Below are 17,886 nucleotides of genomic sequence, written 5' to 3'. Positions count from 1 at the left end.
GGTCATATATGTAATGAGTTTTATTGAAAGCAACTACGATATTGATCGCAATCAGAAATAAAATTAATGTACAATCTAAGAATTCTTAACGTTTTCTTGTGCAATCAGTATGGTGTTCTTCATGGCAGAAATGATGCTGGTTGAATTTCTCGCACATAAACTGGTATATAGCAGGCTTTTCGTTTTCGTAGTCCCTCTACGAGTGATTTTTTTTTTGAAGGTAGGCAGTAGTTTTTTTCTTTTCTTTTTTCCAGATTGAGATAGTCTTCTCTGCGCCTTCATCTGTTCTGTATCCTTTTTTTTTTTGTGGGAGAAACTGATGTGTATAGCAGTTTTTGTTTTCGACTATTTGTCTGATTCGTTGCATCCCTACCATTTTGCAAGTAACCATTTTTTGAGAAGCTGGTTCTATTAATCCTTGGTGCACAAAATATTGTGAACCAGTGTGTTCAATGACCAAAATGAACCTTGTCAATAAAAAGAGAATCTTGTTATAAGGACAAAAGGAGCTACTAAATTAAAATTTAAAGGTTAAAAATAACATTTCTTTTTTAAAAAATATCCAAAATACCCAACTTCTACCTTCTTTTTAGGGAACATATTTATTGCAGGATGGTGCGTGGGACTCGCTCCCCAATCCATGATAAATATCAGACCACATTGGTAGGAAACAAAAAAACTGACCTATTAAAAATAATTATTAAATCATTTTTATTACAATCTAACTTTGTAAATATGATCTTAACAGTAATTTGGTGAAAACCATATATTAAGGTAGCTCATTTTTAAATCTTATTAATGTTTTTATAATAATAAAAAAATGGACAACTCTGATAACATCAAAATTTTGGTATTAAAAAGACAATTTTTTTACAAAATAATTTGAACTAAGATATGATTAATGTCAAATTAGCGTTTATAAACACATAATTAGGGCCCATATTTTGTTTAAAACTACTTTTTAACACAAATTTAAAGCTCATATACATATATATATATATATATATATATATATATATATATATATATATATATATATATATATATATATATATATATATATATGTATATATGAACCGATACACATTTTGAGAGAACCTAAAATATATTAAAAGTTCAAAGAATTTACAAAAGCTAGCTTAGTGAATGAGCCAATAACAGTTTGAGTCAAGAAAATATTAACCATATACATGGTCTGTTGCCCCACCATCAATAACTCAAATAATACCTTCGAAAGACGGTAAACTATTATTTGAAACTGAAACGAGATTTTCAGCAATACATATATTCCTCAAGGCTGTGATTAGCAACCATATGTTCATGAGCACTTGTGTTTAAGCCATAGTTTCTTCATATTCAATTGAGTAATGAGTTTGGATTGTTTATGGTTTTGAAAACTAGTGTTCAAGCCAGTTATCGGCTCTGACGTAGTCCGCATTTAAATTAGTTGACATTTAAATCTGATTGAAATCTTCGATCAGTAGAACTTCCGGAAGCACATCTATCAAAAGCGAATTCATCACAAATGTTTCAATAGAAGTCATTATCAATGACAGATATCGTGACATTTGTGAAAATGTCACGATAAAACCTAAAATATAAGAAAAAGAAAAATTGAAATATTATGAAAAATGGGAAAATATCATTGTGTTATTATCGCATTATTTTCACCTTTTTTCATGATTCTATTTTTTAGCATTGATATTATCATGTCAAATTTAAACATAGATTAAATTATTTCTCATCATTTTTATCATCGTTAAAACATTCCTTTAATTGATTTTATATAGTATTGTTCATGCTATCTTATTAATTTCTGATTTATTTCACTTATACATAATTTTTTTATTATTTTTATGTTTTTTTTAGTCTTTTTCAAGATTTCCCTTTGTCGAAAACTACAAAAAAAAAATAAAAATCTTGCCGTTAAAAACACAAGAATTATATTTGTGACAATTACTAACAATGTCAAAACAATCAACATTGGACTGACCAACAAGGTTATACGTAATCTCATCTTCGCGAAGAATAGCAAATATAGATTACGAAAGTTAATATCATCTGGTTCGTGGTCGTCGACTTTACCAGAAGAAACTCGACCACGCAAAAATGTCATCCGGCAAGGGTAGGGCCCTTTCCTGCACGGCAGCAAGGGATATATATATATATATATATATATATATATATATATATATATATATAGTTGTTATCAGTTATTGGAAATGGCATATGTAATGCGCAAAAACTGAATTAAAAAATGAAAGAAGAGGTTTAATTAGGTCGCACTTGGAATGTTCGAAATGATTTCCTTGCCAAGAACATCAAGTAGATTTGTCAGCAACTATTTCAACATAAAAAAAGGTCTTTTCAAATACAACAACTGCAAGATTAATAAATTGTCCCTCATCTTCAGTCTTCCTGCCGAGATTTGGTCTGTCACTTCCTCAACAACATAACGTTGCAAATACTAAGGCAGTGTTTGATTTGAAATCCACATAAACATTGTTAGACCTGTGGTTCAGACTATATATATATATATTCACTGTTAAAATGCAAATGTAAATATTAACAAATTAGTCTAAAAGTGTATGGAGATGAAGATCACGGAAAAGGGCAGGGAATCGATCTGTATGTGGACTACATTGAACTTATGATCTGAATATTTTAAAAATGACAATGCACTGATGATGATGATTATTATTTATTTTATTTAAACTAGAAGCCGGATATGGTTGCATGGGCCGGCCAGGCTAAATCAGCCGATTCAGATCATCGATCCATTTAAGAAAGCATCATTGAGTTAAAGGTGTATTGTGACCATTGTCCCTACATGCAGGCCTCTCTAACCTAATCGATAATTGTCTCCCTCAAGTTTAACGATATTTAAAAACATAAAGATTTGTCAAAAATGTTTGTGCTTTAAATATTTCAAAATTATGGTAGAAACCGGTCTTAAATCCTTAGATTTATGGTAAAAAATATTTTTAAAGAAAAGGTGAACCTCGTAACTATGCCTTTATAAACGCTACTTATTAAAATACAAAAAGAAACTTTTTGAAAGGGTAAAAATATTATGAAAGAAAGAGTCTACAATGTCCACTGCTTTGTAAAAAATTTCAGAAACACCTCTTCTCCCTTTTGGTGCATATTTGTTACATGCACATCTGAAGAGAATCGCTTTGAAAAGAAGATGCACCTCAACTGCTTCTGCTACACTTCTCCAACAGGTAGAAAGAAACACCAGAGTAATGGCGACAGCCCTAACGGGCCTCAAATTTTTACCTGGAAATTTTTTCTTGGTTAAATTATACCGAACTCATCCTGTGAAGCAGGGTAGTTTTTTCAATGTTTGATGAACCACTTATAAACCGCACATATATGAAAAAGTTACTCCTCTGCTCAGTAAAATTCTTGTGCATCAATAAAATTTTAAGAGAAACGGCAGCTAATGCTTAAGGGAGCAAATTAAATGTTGTGGCCCCAAACATGGATCTTTAGCAATATTGTCAACATGGTTATCTGAATCGAAACAGGAAGACAGAAGACATAGTGATTCAATGAATCAAATTAGAATCGGAATCGTTAACGAATCAGATTTGTTAAAAATGAATTTTTATTAATGAGTTAATCAAACAAAATTTGACAAAAACAACAAAATAAGCAAAATATTACAAAAATTAATGTAGGAACTTTATTGTTTCATGAAGAACAACACATAAGACCAAATGAAATAAGATACTCAACAAACTAAATCACATGTTAGATGGTGATTTCATAGGAAGTACATTCGGTCCAAATAGTGATCAATTTTAAATTATCACTGGAGCATGTGGTCAAAATATATTTGTCTAAGCCCCGGCTGTAGGAGGATGCAATGAATAATGAAAGTTGAAAAAATGCGATCATGCACGCACGCCACGAAGGAGGAAAAAACAAAAATAATGACTAATGAAAAGAAAATTGTACAGCGTCACGTGATTTTTCTTTTCTTTTCTTTTCTTCTTTTTTTTTTTTTTTTTTTTGCCGTTGGGGCATCACATGAACTTATTTTAAACGTCAGAATCGGAAGATTCACATGGAATCGCCCGATTCACCCAACCGATTCTTAGTTAAACAAGCCGATTTTTAGAGTCCTTTGAATTGGCCACTGTATCGAACCGGCAAAGTACTGCACAGAATTGAAGCCGATTTTAATAACATTGGGCTCCAGGTTTCCAACTTGACGTGTCGGTCACATGGCCTTCCTTGTTATCTTTTCTATAGCATATTTATGTTATTTAGGTTACTTCACATGTTTGGCTTTATGTATGGGGTAAATAAACATTACTGTGATGGCTTCATCTTAAAAGAAAGGGTATTATGAACTACATAGTTGACATCTACTACTCAAAAAGAATGAAACAGTCACGTTGATTCCTTTTTCTCATGGAAGCCTTCCATATTATGTACCTTTTCCTTTGCTTGACTTAGTTTTGTTTTTTCTCTTTGCTATTTGAAGTTTGGAATATGTTGGACCTATTAATCGTCATGCTCAGAACCCCTTTCCTCTTTTACTTGCCACCAAATGTTATTGAAAGTTTCAGTAACATAATGTAGACTGCCTTTTACTGACGCTATCGAGTTCTGCTGACATCAGTAAAAACAAGATATCTTGTGTATGTTCTTGCAATTTCTTGTAAGTGTTATTTGAGTTCTGCCCAAATTCTTGCAAATGTATGTTCATGAATTAGTTGAGATTTTTCTTTACTTGTCAATCTACGGGAAAGCAACCTTTCCCTTAGTCCAATTGGCAAGTGTTTGAGTCTTCTGCATCCTCTTACTAATGACAGCAATTCTAACCTTTGTAATGATGCTATTGAGGTTGGTAGCTCCCCGACACTAGTGCCATCAAGGAGAAGCTATCTCAGGTTCTGTAAATTTCCAATGGAAGATGGCAATCTTTCAAGCCGCTCGCAAGAACCAAGATGTAAAATCTCCAGCTTCCTCGGGCATCCTACTGACACCGGCGGTTCCACCAACGACGTGTTTTCCATGAGAAGCCCAGTGAGTGACTGAAGATCTCCGATGCAGTCAGGTAAAACTTGAATTCTCTTACAACTCGATAAATTTTAGCTTTTCAAAGACCGTTTCTTTTTCCTTTCTTCGGTTAGTACAGTTTTCTAGCATGCGGGCAAAGCCAGAAAGCTGATAAAAGCAAAAGAGGTAGAGAGGAAGGATTGTCTTCGTCAAGGCCAGCAGTGACATAAGAAATGTAGGAAACACGACCATGTTTCTCCCATGACAATGTCCGATATATATATATATATATATATATATATATTTAAGTTGATAAATATCAGACCACATTGGTAAGAAACAAAGAAACTAACCTATTAAAATTAATTATTAAATCATTTTTTTCAATCTTACTTTGTAAAATTATAGTAATAAAAAAACGACTCTTATAACATCAAAATTTTGGTATTAAAAAGACCAATTTTGTTATAAAATTATTAATTCATGTTAAATTAGCATTAATGAACGCACAGTTAGGGCACCCACATTTTGTTTACAATATATATATACATACAATATATATACATACAATATATATATACATATATATACACACACGCACACGCACACACACACAAACGTTTGATTAATATGAGTTAAAAGTTCCAAAAATTTACAAAAGCTAGCTTAGTGAATGAGTCAATGACAATCAGTCAGGAAAATATTCACCATATATATGGTTTGTTGCCCGACCATCAATAACTCAAATAATTCCTTAGAAAGACTGAAAACTGTTATTAGAAGCTGAAACTAGATTTTCAGCAATACGTAATTCATCAAGCCTGAAGGCTGTGATTGGCAACTACATGTTCACGAACACTTGTGTTTAAGCCATCGTTTCTTCATATTCAATTGAATTATGAGTTTGGATTGTGCATAGCTTTGAGTGTTGTCATAGAAAAACTAGTGTTTAAGCCAGTTAATGACTCTGGCATGGTCAACATTTAAATTAGTAACAACGCATTGCATGCGTTCTTTCAGACATTTAAATCTGATTGAAATCTTCTATTAGTAGAACTTCAGAAAGCACATCTATCAAAAGCGAATTCATCGCCAATGTTTCTGTCATTAGATATTAGAAACATAATCAAGTTGGACATAATAAAAGTCATTATCAGCCTAACAATGTCAACACAACCAACATTGGACTGACCAACAAGATTATACACCATCTCATTTTCGCGAAGAATAGCAAATATAGATTAAGAAACTCGCTTGAGAACAACGAGAAGGCTTGTCCAAAAATCATTCGGCAAGGGTAGGGCCCTTTCCTGCACGGCATATATATATATAAGGCGCAAAAACTGAATCAAATTATGAAAAGAGAAGGTGAAAGTGGATAACCAGATGGAATTTCAATATCATCAATAGGATCGTAGTTTTTCTTTATGGCCAAGTTCCAGAAGAACCTCTTCATTTTTCAAAGCTTGGTTGAAGGCCTCACGTGGTGGTTCACTAATGGTCTCAAGAGAGGCTCGCTGTGTGTTGGAGGATTTATTTTGGCATTATTATTTGGGGCCTTCGGACCTCAAGGAATAGGTTCATGTTTAACTTCATTGATGTAAATATCGTAGGGGAAGACAAAAGAACTGTGAAAAAAATTTGAAGATGCTTGCATTGCAAATGCTAGGAATGAAAAGGACACTCTGCTTATCAGATTGTGGCCAGTGACTGGTGTTGCAGCAGATGAGTGGCCTCATCTTCAAACGGCTCAGATATGCCTTAAAGTTTTTCATTTATGCAGATATGATAGGTAACATATTGCTTTTGGTGCAAAAGGTAGCAATGCAATGGAGATATCTGTTACCTTGGATCCCACGAGGCCACGGGAGATTCCGTGTTGCCTGCAAATGAAACTCTTGATAAACTGCTGTGCTGTATTAATGCTGATTTTTGGTCCAAAATATTTCTGGTTTCTAGCCACAAGTTTTGAAAAACAATGGGTGGAGGAGAGTTGTGCAGGCATGTTCAATTTTGCCCGTAGATACAGCCGAATCGCAAGCGTCGTTCACAACCTGGAGGTTTGTAAAACTGAACCGGCGGTGGAGACCATTTCCTTGTTAGTTTGATGTTGGGCTCGTTTCTGTACCAAGTTTTGTACTTGTTATTTTAACTAATTGATTTAGGAGGACGCTCCTCCAGCAGGGCTGTTTCGGCAAGAAAGAACGTTTTTCTTACCAAACGCCCCACTGGAAGAAGTGATAGCACAGCCTTAATTGACATATTTTGACTCTACAGGATAAAGAATGAGTGACACAAGTCACACAACCAGGAAATCTCGGCATACGAATTCATGCAACCACGTGTGAAACACAGCATCAGGAGTGCCTTAGCTGTGGGCGATCACACTCTGCAATTACCTCTGAACATTGTCTAGCCTGCATAGTTCTTTGATATAATCAATGGTAGCAGGAGTATCCATCCTAAAGAATGCCGAAGGCGTCTCAGAATTACTGTAAGTACGTATATCACTTCATGATGCCTTCATGGCTTCCCTTGCTGCACAGTTCACTGAAGCTGCCAGAAGTAATGGTGGTTCCCCAGAAGCTGTTCAGAAAGGTAAAAGATCAATCAGTACTTGCGAGACTGATGAACCAGGCCAGGGGTTGAAAATTTCCCCCAACACGGACACCAGTATGTCGTCAAACGGGATTCCGCCGAAAAAGAAATCAGCTGATGAACTAGTTTAATATCACTTAAAATTGACAACAATGTGGTTTAAAGCTGGTTTAGCTAGGATTGCATGGGAAGGCAATAAGATAATACAACGACAGGAGTTGATGTATCCGCCAATACCAGCAACAAAGTGTGGGCCGAATTTAGTTCCAATAGTGGGACTCCATGGAAAGGTAAAAAAAATATGCAACTGATGAACCAGGACAAGAGTTCTAATGTTTCCCTTAATACTGGCAATAACATGTGGACCAAAGCTGGTTCTTTGTGGATCCCATTATCCATGTGACACAGCGTCCCATGGTCCCTTCATGGTGGGCAGGGGTGACAGGCACGTCGTCTCATGCCGTGGGGAGGGTGGCACATTGAGCACCCGCTCCCTTCGACAGGGTGTCTTCTAGTACCTACTTTTCCTGACAAGTCGAACCAAATGTTGAACCAACAAGATAGAGACCAGGTTCACATGAATTTTTCTGAACGATGAAAGTGATGAGAATGAAAACATGAAAAGTATAACAGCATGGAGGATACAGAGCACCTTTGGAGGACAAAACACTATTTTTGTGATGGCCGCTGCTTCATATATCAACATTGAACTGTTATGGAACTGTGTCAACTCTAGGAATTTCATGTCCATGTGCCATTTGATAACACTTGCCCATCAGAGCCTGTGACATGTTTTGCCAGCATAAGGAAACCTATTCCTTGAACAAATGCACCTTCTATCTGTGAGAGGCACAGTAACAAGGCAAATATTTACGGGATTATTCAAGCTAAAAGATCAAATGAAAGAATCACCATACATTGGTAGGATCCATTAGTTGGATAATTTAACAAGTTTGGTTTTACCAAATGGATAAAAGGCATGCAACAGAAAGAAGAAGAAAGAGTTTTGCATCATATAAGCATCTAGTGTCATCCATATAATTTGGTTGAACTTGTCCCTGCTGCTAATTAGGAGAAGCAAACGTACATGCCTCAAACCGACTTACCAGTGCCAGGAACATCTGAAGACAAAAATAAGCATCAGTAGTTGAAAAATTGAACAAGGTAGACACTAACCTTATTGATGAAGGCAAAATCATTACGCAGTAAGCATGGTATATTATTGAACAACGTAGTCCGACCCGAGACCCGATTTTTCTGGTTCAAACCTCGGCCCGACCCGACCGAACCGAATATAGAGTACCCGCCGACGGCCCGACCCGATGTTCAGACCTACTTCAGATGGCCAGCTTGGGATCAACTCAACCCAAAAAACGGGCTTTTCACTTTAACAAATTGGGACTCAACTAATTGTACATTGTCGGCCACATTGTCTTCCTCTTTATATTTTCTTTAGCATATTTATGTTATTTAGTGTACTGTTTGGCTTTATGCATACGGTAAAGCCGTGTGGTGGCACCACCTAAATGGCACGTGGACCTCGTGGCCTTTTTTATCATGACATGTGGACCACGTGGCCTTCTTTTTTAAAAGCATGTTTATATTATGTAGGGTACCGGAACAGGTTTAAATTCCTGTGGTTAGGGCTGCACAACGAGTCGAGCCAACTCAGGCTCGACTCGAACTCGCTCGGAAAAACTCGGTTCGAGCTCGACTCGTTTATAAACGAGTCAAGTTTGAGCTTACAAAAAAACTCGAAACAATAAACGAGTCGAGTTCGAGTTTTAGGAACTCGACTCGTTTATACTCGACTCGACTCGTTATAAACGAGTTAAATGTTGAAAACCGATACACTAACTTATTGAAACCGGTTCACCGGTTTAGGGTAAAATGTTTTACATTGAATGGTGGGTGTTCTTTGTAAAACTCGACTGATCGCTTTTCCTTCTTTCTTCCCTCTCTTTACCCGCGCAACCTCGCTTTAATTTTGTTTTACGTTTTTAGTTTTCCCACATTTTCTTCATTTTCTTTTCACTCCCTTAACCCGCACGGAGCCACATACCCCTTTACTCTCATTATTACACTCTCATCGTTACTCTTCCCATCAATTTCCCTCTCGTTTCTCTCTCACCTTACGCTCGTCGTTCACCCACGCCCTTTCTAATTCCCCAACTTCTCTCTCTCTCTCTCTCTCTCTCTTCTGAAGGCTGAAGCAGAGGCAGGTCGGGGCAAAATGGGGTCTACAAAGAGGACGGCGTGCAAGAGGAGGGCGAGATGGACGCTGATATGGTCGGAGCTGCAGACGGGAGACTTCATTTTCCAAGGTTAGAGCTAGGGTTTCTTTCATTTGGGACTTTTTAACAACGATTCACAACACAGCTGAAATTGGATTTTTCTTTGTTTAGGAATTGGGTCAGATGAAGAGAAGGCTTAAGGAGATGGAGGACGTGGCCGGTGCTCTCCGTGAAATGCTGGCCAAGATAGAGAAGAAGATGGGCCCAGGGCAAGGCGTGAGCAAATGTGTTGTTTTTCTGCTTATTCTTAGAGGTCCTTGTTCAGTTAGTTTATTTTTGCTTATTCTCAGAGGGCATTTTTAGTTCAGTTCGCAATGGGCAAGACGCTGCTGGATATTAACAGAGTTACTCGAGTTAAGCGAGTCGAGCTCGAGCTCGACTTTGTATAATCGAGTCGAGCTCGAGCTTGTGTTAGGGAGCTCGACTCGAGCTCGAGTCGAGTTCGAGCTCGAGCTCTTTGAGTCGAGTCGAGCTCGAGCTCTTTGAGTCGAGTAGCCCTACCTGTGGTCGCTTCATTCTTTTTTTCTTAAAAAAAAAAGAAAAAGTATTTTGACCACTTAGTTGGCATCTGCTGCTCGAAAAGAGAACAGTGAAGTCACGTTTATGTCTCTGCCTCAAACTGACAGTGCTTTTCCGTACCCCTCATGACCTGCATAAACTAAAGTGGTCGTGCTTCAAAATCAAGTGCCTTTTATTTGTTTTATTGTAAATACTTTAGCAACTTATGATACTTTCTGCTTTTATGCAATTCAAAGCATCATGAAACTTGTTTCAAATATTTATACTTATGGTTGGAATTAAATGTAGAAGAACCTCATGTTTTTGAGTTGTTCGGCTCTCAGGCGATTAGTTGGGACTGTCTGGCAATGGCAGCAGCCTGTGTTGAAATATGTCTGTTATAATTTTTTTATTTATTTTTGAGGCAACAAAAAGAAATTGGTACTGTTGTCAAGCAGCCTCATACAAATTCAGCTTGACGGGGAATTCATTTACATGTATATATTTATTTGCCAGTTGTTTTTTGGCTCCTTTTTTCTTCTTGAATAATATTCATCCTGGTTCTTATGCTATTAATGTAAAAAGAAGTCGGTTGGAAAAGTTTCAACTAGTAAGAAAGACTTCTCCATTTAAGTCAATGAAATACAGAGGGTAACCTTAGGAATCCACGCGCCAAAGTTTGGTGAAAATCTACTGGTGTTCGAAGTTTTGAGTATCTTTGGACATTGCTATGTAAGAACTTGAGATATTAAAAGGAGGGAAGGTTGAACAACGGAGAAGTCGAGTACCTTTCTGGTTACCTTGTGCATAAGAGTGTGAAGAGTGTGAGGATAACCAACCATCTTTACCAATCGATGTCTTCCTTCGAGTACGATGTCTTCCTCAGCTTCCGGGGAATGGACACGCGCACGGGATTCACCGACCATCTCTACCACTCGCTGAAGCGCGTTGCCACAGTATTTCGGGACAACGAGGGATTGGCGAGGGGCAGGGAGATCAGCGAGGTGTTTGGGGCGATCGAGAGGTCAAAGATCTTCATACCCATTTTCTCCAGCAACTACGCCGACTCCAAATGGTGTCTCCAGGAGATCGAGAGAATCGTAAAGGTAGCTGTTGAAGGAGAACGCAGCAGGTTGATACTTCCTGTTTTCTACAGAACAGAGCCCACCCATGTGCGACACCAGACGGGACCGTTTGAAGCCGCTTTCCGGAAGCATGAGGAAGACGATAAGGTGGAGGAGGAAACGGTGAAGAAATGGAGGGAGGCGTTGAGTATAGCAGCAGGCTTTTCTGGCTACGAAAGTGAGAAAGTAGCAGATGGGTGCGTATGCATGAACCCTCCCTTATTCCTCTTCAAGTTTGTAGCCATTTCAAAGTTCATGATTACCACGATCGGTTTCCTTGGATCGACCTTTGCATCAAAACATTTTTAAAATTTTTTTAAATGTTCTTAAATGGTCTACTAATATGTACTTTTACATTTCTGAAAAACTTAAAACCATAAACTCAGATTTCAACTACTCTAAAATGATATCAATGGGTTATCATTACTTGGACAAGGATTTAGCTGCGAGATTGCATACTAGATCTGCATTCGCTAATTGGCAATCATATTCAGATTTCCTGATGGATTTAACTGCAAAGAGTTATGTTCTTAATCAATTAGTTGAAATCAATCTGGCGCACCAAAACCTCTCAACTTTCTTCTTGTTTTTTTCTCTCACAATTTTTGAAGACACGAGGCGCCGCTTGTTGAAAAGATTGTTCGGATGGTTGTAGAAGAAATAAAGATTCAACCGCAGGACGAAGATAAACGTTTCGTTGGAATCAAGTCACGGGCAAATGATATCATCAAGATATTGGATATCAACTCTAAAGATGCAAAAATGGTGGGAATCCATGGAATGGGAGGACTCGGCAAGACAACAGTTGCAAAGGCTGTCTACAACAAAATTTCCAGACTATTTGACTTCCATAGCTTCGTAAGTGATATCAGGAAAAAATGCCTCGTACCTGATGGACTCGTCAAGTTACAGAGTCAATTGATGCGTCATATCTTCAAAGAATCCATCACAATATCCAATACCAGTGAAGGAATTCGCATGCTTCAGAGAATTTTGCAGAATAATAGTATCTTGATCGTTCTTGATGATGTTGATAGAGTAGAGCAAGTTGAAGCACTAGCTGGAAAACAGGAATGGTTCCATCCAGGCAGTAGAGTTATCATCACTACGAGGGATGAGGGACTGCTTAATGCTCTGGATGGCTGGGAACAATCACATGAGAACTACGGGCCAAAAACGTTAAATCAAGATGAATCTCTCGAACTCTTCAGTCGGTATGCTTTTGGAAAAAACTCTCCGATCGATGGGTACAGGGCACGATCCCTGAACATTGTTAGCGTTCTCGATGGTTTACCATTGGCTATTAAAACAGTCGCATCGACTCTGTATAAGAACAGAGACACAAAGCATTGGGATGAAATAATGAAGCGCTGGAGCGGACTTCGCGATGACGAGATTTACAAGACGCTAAGGGTAAGCTACGACGATTTAAATAGCAGTGATGAGAGATCCATCTTCCTTGATGTTGCGTGCTTCTTCGGTGGAATTGATGAAGAAACTGCAATTTATATATGGGATGCTTGCGGCTTCTCCTCAAGACTTTCGATTAAAGCTCTCATTGACAAATCTCTCATAGAAATCATTGACGGCAAATTGGAGCTGCCTAACATGCTGCGAGAAATGGGCAGGCGTATTGTTGGAGAAGAACTTGGAACAGGGCCAGAAACGCAGAGTAGGCTGTGGGTCAAAGAAGAAATAATAAATGTGCTAGAGCAGCAAAAGGTAACACTAGTACCTTCTTGGTTTGTATTGTCACAAACACAGTTTTGGGTTTTATAAGGGAGGTTATTCACGATCAAGTATTATTGAGCAGTTCTTTTGTGAAACGCGACTAAAACTCTGAAGATCTCATATGGCCATTTGTTAATGTGTCATAGTTTTTTCCGTTTAATCTGTTTCCCCTCATGTTTTATTCTACCTTCTCTAGAAAACACACATATTCGTGACAGTGGTCTAAGAGCTTTTTAAAGACATTTGAAGTTTGTGATCTTACTTAAACAAGCAATTAAAAACTTTAAATAATACTGTAACTCAGAACTTTTTAAACGAGTTCCTACCCTAGGTAGCGAGAAACTAGTGGTCTTTAGAAACTGTGGTGTGTTCCTGTAGAAGTAGATCCTCCCCCCATCACTCTCTCTCTACTTTATGTTCTCTGAAATTTTTTTGTTGGATTACCAGGGAACAAGTAAAATAGAAGGAATCGGCCTTACCATGCAAAAGGATGGAAAAAATATGGCACTGCGTGGAGCAAACGGTAATGACCACACTGATAATGACGATGATAGTGACGAGGAGATCAGACCTGTGGAAGCTGGCGGCTTTGCCTCGATGGACAAACTTAGATTGCTTATGATCAATTATGTGAACTTAATGGGTGGATACAAAAGCATGCCTAAAAGTATCAAGTGGCTCCAATGGCAAGGGTGCCCGTTGAAATTCCTCCCACCTGATTTTGATTTGAAGAAAATTGCTGCTCTGGATCTGTCATATAGCAACATTATTCAACTTCGAAAGAAGCCGGAATGGTCTTCGGGCAACAAGGTCAGTTCCCTATTAAGTAGATTAATCCATTTAGATTTGTTTCATATGCCGCTGCTGGCGTTACAGAAGATAAATGACGATCACCCTTTCTCACTCGCTCTCTCTCGTTTATGTCAGGATTTTGGCGAGCAACCAAACCATATGAAACAAAGAAAAGAAAATGGAACAGTCTTTGGTAAGCTGAAATTTCTTGATCTGACTGCCTGCAATGAGTTAACCGTTACTCCTGATCTATCTGCGTTCCCTAATTTAGAGAAATTGGTGCTGGATCGCTGTGATAATTTGGTTAAGGTGCATGAATCCATAGCAAATCTCAAGATGTTGGTCGTATTGAGCATGAGAAGCTGTGGAAAGTTGAAGGAGCTGCCTGACTGTATATCTGGCTTGACTTCACTCGAACAGCTAAACCTTGCGAACTGCGTTAGCTTGGAAAGGCTGCCTGATCGACCGGCATCCCTCTTGCAACTTGACGCTTCCAATTGCACCAGCTTGAAAGGATCAGCTTCAAGGGAAGAGCTTCGAACAGGTCATAGCGTTTCCGATATCTACAGTGACGGTAGAATGGCTCCGCTTGTATCGCAGCATACTCCGTCTAAATTAGGTACAATGAAAAAGCTTAAGCGTGTTGTCTCTCATAATTTGAAGCAAGTGCTCAAGTTCCTCAGAAGGTGCCCGTGTCACGGGCAGCATCATAGAAAGCTCGATGAATGGTGCACGGAAGAGGGGAAGTACTTTGACGGGGGGTCCGGGACAGGCTTGGGCGGCTTTCCAGCATTGGGCGATCTCGATATTGACGCAAAGGCATCGGGCAGGATTTGCTTTCCCGCATTCGGCGGGATGGACTTTGACAAATTGGGCAGGATGGACTTTGATCCATCGGGCAGGGTGGTCGATGATGAACACCATTTAAAAAAGCTTGATCTTTCGGGATCAAGGATGCAGGAGTTGCCGGTCTCCATTTCTCTCCAAAAAAATCTTCGCATATTGAACTTCGATGACTGCCAACTGCTAGCAGAAGTACCAGGATGGATTGCAGACTTGTTACTTCTGGAAGAGCTTTCGCTCTCAAAGTGCCCGTTAATCAGAGAACTGCCTCGCACCATAGGATCACTAACAAAACTCCGGCACCTAAACCTTTCACATTGTAACGGAGTCCAAGTTTTACCTGATTGCATCGGAGATCTTGTATCACTCACCGAGCTTCTCTTGCAAGAAACGTCATTGGTAGAATTGCCAGAGTCGGTGGGACGGCTGACAAAGCTGAAGATATTACATCTTGGTTCTTGCCGGTGTCTCGAGAGATTGCCATCTTCGATTGGAAATTTAGAAAACCTGACTGAGCTTCTCCTTGATGGCACTGATATCCGGGAGCTACCAAGCTCAATAGCTTTGTTACGAAAGCTAGAATTGTTGGCTGTAAGAGGATGTAGGAGACTGGAACACATGCCAGATGAACTGAGCGAAGACTTGCTTCTCCTGCATGGAGAATGGCAAGTAGATCAAAATGATATCAACTAATTATTCATGAACATACTTCTAGTCTGATTTGGTGCGTGAAGAATCAGACTAGAAAGGTCGAGTTTGGTAGCTGAATAAATGGGACTTTTTATATCGGGTGAAGATTTGATTCTTACCGATTCAACCATGCATGTAAGTCATATATATCATCAGCCATATTTTATTGGAAACAACTAAAATGTGATCAAGGCGTGCGTCCGGAAAGATGATACGGAAAGAGGAACGGTCAAGGCGGCTGAATGGATGAAGGCCCGGAGAGAGGAAACTTGCTTCTTCACACGGAACGAAATTTGTGTTGAAGGTTTCGGCCTCAACGAAGGTTCTGATATAAAGTTTGGATCCAAGTATCACAGTTTGGAGCAAGCCCACTTTTACCTCATCAATCAATCGGAACGTGTTCATAAATTCGATTAATGATCATCACGACTTAATTTGGTTCTAAAACATCTAGTAGTATCCATTTTTAAATTTATGAAACTCTAAAAACCACTGAATTTATTTTCCAATATTTGAAGATCCATTTAGTCCAAATGACCATTCCAGCGAAGCACAAAGCATGCGTGCCGGCTGTCTCCGGTTTGACCTGTGCCACGTGGCTGAGTTCCATGTGAGGATACCTGAGTTCCATGTGAGGATACCTGAGTACTCCAGCAACATCTGATAAAATTGTTGTCATGTTTATGTAATTGGATCCCGACTCAAACTTGGATCCAAATCTCATTATTTGAAACCAAAATCGGAACTGACCAGCATATCATGGACCCATAAGATACAATGTTTCTATGTAACCGGACAGGGTCTTCATTGGCTCTCAAAGGGATACCCAACTCGGCCGCTCCCCAATTGGCCGAAACGAGAGAGAACATTATGCATATTGAACATTATGCATATTCAAATCTAAATTTGAATGTGAAGCCATTTATTAATTTGAATTCAATTTGATTTCTTAATTGGATATTAAACTTTTTTTTTCATGATTTTTTCATCAGTTCTTTTGAATATCCATTTTAAATAGCATATATTGACATTTCTAATCATGAACGAAAAAAAGACCGCCGTTTGCACTTTTTAGAAAAAAATGAGCGCAGCTGCCCGAGAAAAGGAAAGTCGTAAAAGTAGACGAAAATGTTGGAAGCTTCGAGGACGTTTTGTGTTTGATAGATAGGAGACGGTAACCGGACCCACCAAGATCCGAAACCCAAAATTCGAACATTAGAGTCAGATGAAGAAAAAAAGTTTGAACCACCATTACCCGAACTTATGTACTGAAACGATCCGTTTAACTGGACAAAACGCCGGGATCCGTCGAGTTCCATGCTAGTCCTCGGCTTCCTTGAGTTCTCATCATTTTTCCTTTTTCTAAAGAAAAAGACTTTTGCTTTGGTTGTCTTCGTCTCTTGTTCTTCGTATCCACTAAAAATAAGTAGATCAATTTAGATCCAAAAATATCCAAGTATCCATTTTGCCGTGTCCTTATAGCGACACGGATATGGGGAAGCTTCCATTTGACATCGACGGCAAGTCTTGTAAGTTCATAAGATCATCCACATGCACAAGCTTTCTAAATACAAGAAAGATTAAATATATTTTTGATTTTTTTTATTTTTATAAGAAAATATGTTTAAATAGAGAAGTTTCATTATCTACAATTTTGGGTAAGGTTCAATTGCTTTTATTGTGTAACCACAAAGACGAAAGGCGAAAGACCAGTGACCTGTGGAGAGACGTGAAATTGTTAATAAATCGTTGCTTCTAAACATGTGATTTGTGGATTTTTTTTTTTTAAAGAAACTTTTTTGTTTAGGATTAAAACAGTATTTTTGTTCATTTTTAACGTTTTCAGCCACTCAAATGTTTTTTAAAAATATCAGCTTTTTTCTCGTTATTCTGTATTATTTTAAATGTATAAAAAATCGAGCAGTTATTTATGAACATTAACATTAATTATCAAAGGACTGACACACTTTGAGGTCGTTCGGTAACAGTAACAACATTATTTTGACGACGTTGAGGTTGTTTGATACATCGTTCCATGTATTTTGCCCAAATATTTGGATAGGTTCATGAAACATTTTAAACAACTTTCTGTAAACCTAAAAAATGTTCTGTAAACCTATTTGAATATTTGGATAGATATATATAAATCTGTCCTAAGTTTTGGATAGATATATAAAACAGTAACATAACGTTACATTTGCCAAATAGTCCCCTTGGAAACCTGGCAGTAGGAGTATTTATACGTGAATAATTGCATTCCTGAATTCCCATTGAATGATCCATGTCATCTTCATTTGGAT

The 17,886-nt window shown here is 38.1% G+C and overlaps 1 protein-coding gene across 1 annotated transcript; it reads left to right on the top strand.

The window, feature by feature from the left end:
- The first annotated feature begins 9,646 nt into the window (after positions 1–9,646).
- LOC116248201 (disease resistance protein RUN1-like) lies at positions 9,647–15,682 on the top strand. Its single transcript, XM_031620854.2, has 5 exons — positions 9,647–9,938; positions 10,020–11,727; positions 12,142–13,252; positions 13,709–14,071; positions 14,189–15,682. The coding sequence occupies exons 2-5, from the start codon at positions 11,261–11,263 to the stop codon at positions 15,587–15,589; spliced, it is 3,342 nt and encodes a 1,113-aa protein (XP_031476714.1). The 5' UTR covers positions 9,647–9,938; positions 10,020–11,260; the 3' UTR covers positions 15,590–15,682.
- Positions 15,683–17,886: the final 2,204 nt, after the last annotated feature.

The sequence above is a fragment of the Nymphaea colorata genome, chromosome 2, assembly GCF_008831285.2.
Source record: "Nymphaea colorata isolate Beijing-Zhang1983 chromosome 2, ASM883128v2, whole genome shotgun sequence".
NCBI lineage: Eukaryota > Viridiplantae > Streptophyta > Magnoliopsida > Nymphaeales > Nymphaeaceae > Nymphaea > Nymphaea colorata.
Note: the sequence above shows the minus strand (reverse complement) of the source record. Positions and strands in the feature narration are given on the sequence as shown.